This window comes from Stylophora pistillata, chromosome 8, assembly GCF_964205215.1.
Source record: "Stylophora pistillata chromosome 8, jaStyPist1.2, whole genome shotgun sequence".
Classification (NCBI taxonomy): domain Eukaryota; kingdom Metazoa; phylum Cnidaria; class Anthozoa; order Scleractinia; family Pocilloporidae; genus Stylophora; species Stylophora pistillata.
In genome coordinates, this window is record NC_142526.1 from 675,724 (window position 1) to 678,110 (window position 2,387).

General features: G+C 39.9%; 1 protein-coding gene across 1 annotated transcript; it reads left to right on the top strand.

The window, feature by feature from the left end:
* The first annotated feature begins 211 nt into the window (after nucleotides 1-211).
* LOC148724360 (uncharacterized) lies at nucleotides 212-1,001 on the top strand. The gene is made up of 3 exons (XM_088730294.1): nucleotides 212-327; nucleotides 512-688; nucleotides 983-1,001. The coding sequence occupies exons 1-3, from the start codon at nucleotides 227-229 to the stop codon at nucleotides 999-1,001; spliced, it is 297 nt and encodes a 98-aa protein (XP_088586420.1). The 5' UTR covers nucleotides 212-226.
* Nucleotides 1,002-2,387: the final 1,386 nt, after the last annotated feature.

Consider the following 2,387-nt stretch of genomic DNA (forward strand, 5'->3'; position numbering starts at 1 on the left):
CCCTCCTATCGACAGTAGAAAATAATGTGGTCATCTTTCACGGCATACCTCACTGGTGTATTTAATCAAATTTCCATAACCTCTAGCTCCGTCTGAAATTAAACTAAGTTATCCTTATAAAATTGTACAAAGGTCAATTTTTTTTTCATAGAAATACGAAAGAAGAAAGATTCACCTCAAGGGTGAAAAGGAGACCCTCGCTTATTCTAAACTTACTAAGGAGCACATGTCAACGGAAGATGATGCCAATAACAGTGAAGAGGAAGGGGGCTGGATTTCAAGGCCCCCTAGATACCGAAGTCACATGCTGAATAACTTCTTTAGAAAGTAAGTAATGCTCACATGCACTCTTTAAATAAAAGTTATGTTAAGATACGAAGTTGAAACACCTGGATCGTGAAATCTAACGATCAAAATAAGAGCGGGTGGTTTTTGAACACGCAGCTAATAAAAATTCCGTCAAGTACAAAAAAATTCTTTATATGAAATTTTATATATATTTTTTCTACAGGCTTGATGAAAGAAGCCAAAGGGCAGAGAGCTCTGTTAACAAGAGGTGGCAGCGAACGAATTCAAAATTAGGGGAGAAGGCCGATAAAGAGCCACCAGTTGGTACGCCCAAGTGGGCTCTCAATGACGAGTGGAGGGCCCATCTAAAGCAAGTAGAAGAGGAGGAGGCGGCACAGAGGTATATTGAATATTTGATGCACTTAACTATTGAAAAAGGTCTTAATATCAAAAATATTGAAAAGACACCTATTCATGTGTATCTTTCATCAAAAGCAAAAATTTGGTTATTTAGTAATCATGGCCTCCATTCTAGAATTAAATTTTGGAGTTGAATGGGAAGTTATTCATATGACTGATGCATGAAATGAGCAAAACCTGGAGGAGGATTTACTGTGCATTCTAACTAATAACGCTTTCGATTAAACTGTTCATGCTTCAACGAACTAAACACATTTTTCTGTATCGTCTACAGATACAATGATTCGGGATAAGATGAAGCGGACGACTCGGAGGACAAGCAAGAAGACAGACACGAGGAAGGCAGCTCAGACGAAGAGATAGAGATTGTGTAGCTCACCGCAAGTTTTTCGAAAATTGCCTTCAAGTTTCGTTTCTTTTTCTTTTGTTAATCTTTAATTTGCTGGAGTTCCAGATGAGAACCATGCATGCGCATGGTGCCGCTAAATTTAAATAAAATAATTTCACTCATGAAAACTTGCTTCTTTAATTTGTGTCATTTATAAAATGCATTTATCTCAATTCAACACTCTATACTCCTTTCTGGGTTCCAAGGTTCAATGAATTCTTCTGTTTTTTTCAATATTTCGATATCATTACGTCGATGCCCTGCTCGGCCGGGATGCAATAAATCCAAACACAAATATATCAATTCGTATATCCCGTAAGTATTTCCAGAATTCATTCATCTTTAAGTCGTCTCCGATATGTGTATACGCTGCTTTGTATCCTTAGCTATAAGGAATTCAACATGAAGTATAAGAATCCGTATATCGGCCGAGTATACATACTAGTATCTCGCCTGCCATACACAGTATTCTTGATGTATAAGGGCATGAATACTGAGATATAAGGAGTTATACCACCCGTGTATACTGTCCTGGTATTTTCTTAGCATACCCTGACGTGTACTGATCATTACACGAACCTTACACATCCGTATATTTACCGTATACAATTGCGTATACTGACTGTATACACCCCAAGGAAGGGTCCTTATACAGAGTAATTTATGCAGTGTATAACCACATTACGTCGGTAGGTTTAGGTTGCCGAGCAACATTTAAAATGGCAGCCATCGTTGTCTCATTTTCAGCACTTACATGGAAAGTTTGCAAAAGGTTAGATTATCATTTGGTACCTCAACATCTCATGACGTCACAAGAATCAGGGGTCATCTACGTATATCTAGTTTCATTTGTTTGTTATTTTCCCTTTCTTATCTCCGTTACCGTCATTAATATCAGAGGCACACTTAACACTTTATGAATATTTTATAAATTTCGCTCACTCTCATTCAAAGCCTCTGCGGGACTATAAGACAAGTTCGAAACGCTGTTGTGACCACCGTCCACTCGTCTCTGTTACCGCTACCTATTCTCCGAGAACATGGTCCCACCGCATTGTGTGGAGAAATTTAACATCGTCTACGCCAACTTGGACTGGCCCGCCACGTGGCGCTCCCTGTCCCTCTTCCATCTGGATCGTCATGTCATCGACCTCAACTGGAAGATTGCGCACGGCGTCCTATACACCGCACAGCGTATGGCCTCTTTTGGTCTCTCTGTTCCTTTGCCTTGTTTCTGTGGTGCCCCGGTCGAAACACCGGAGCACATCTTCTTCTTCTGCCCCCTAGTTCA

What these genes read in the sequence shown, in the direction of transcription:
- LOC148724360 (XM_088730294.1), top strand. Translation starts at nt 227, where the DNA reads ATGTCAACGGAAGATGATGCCAATAACAGTGAAGAGGAAGGGGGCTGG. An exon ending in CTGAATAACTTCTTTAGAAA is followed by an intron (nt 328 to 511) that starts GTAAGTAATGCT and finishes TTTTTTCTACAG; the next exon opens with GCTTGATGAAAGAAGCCAAA.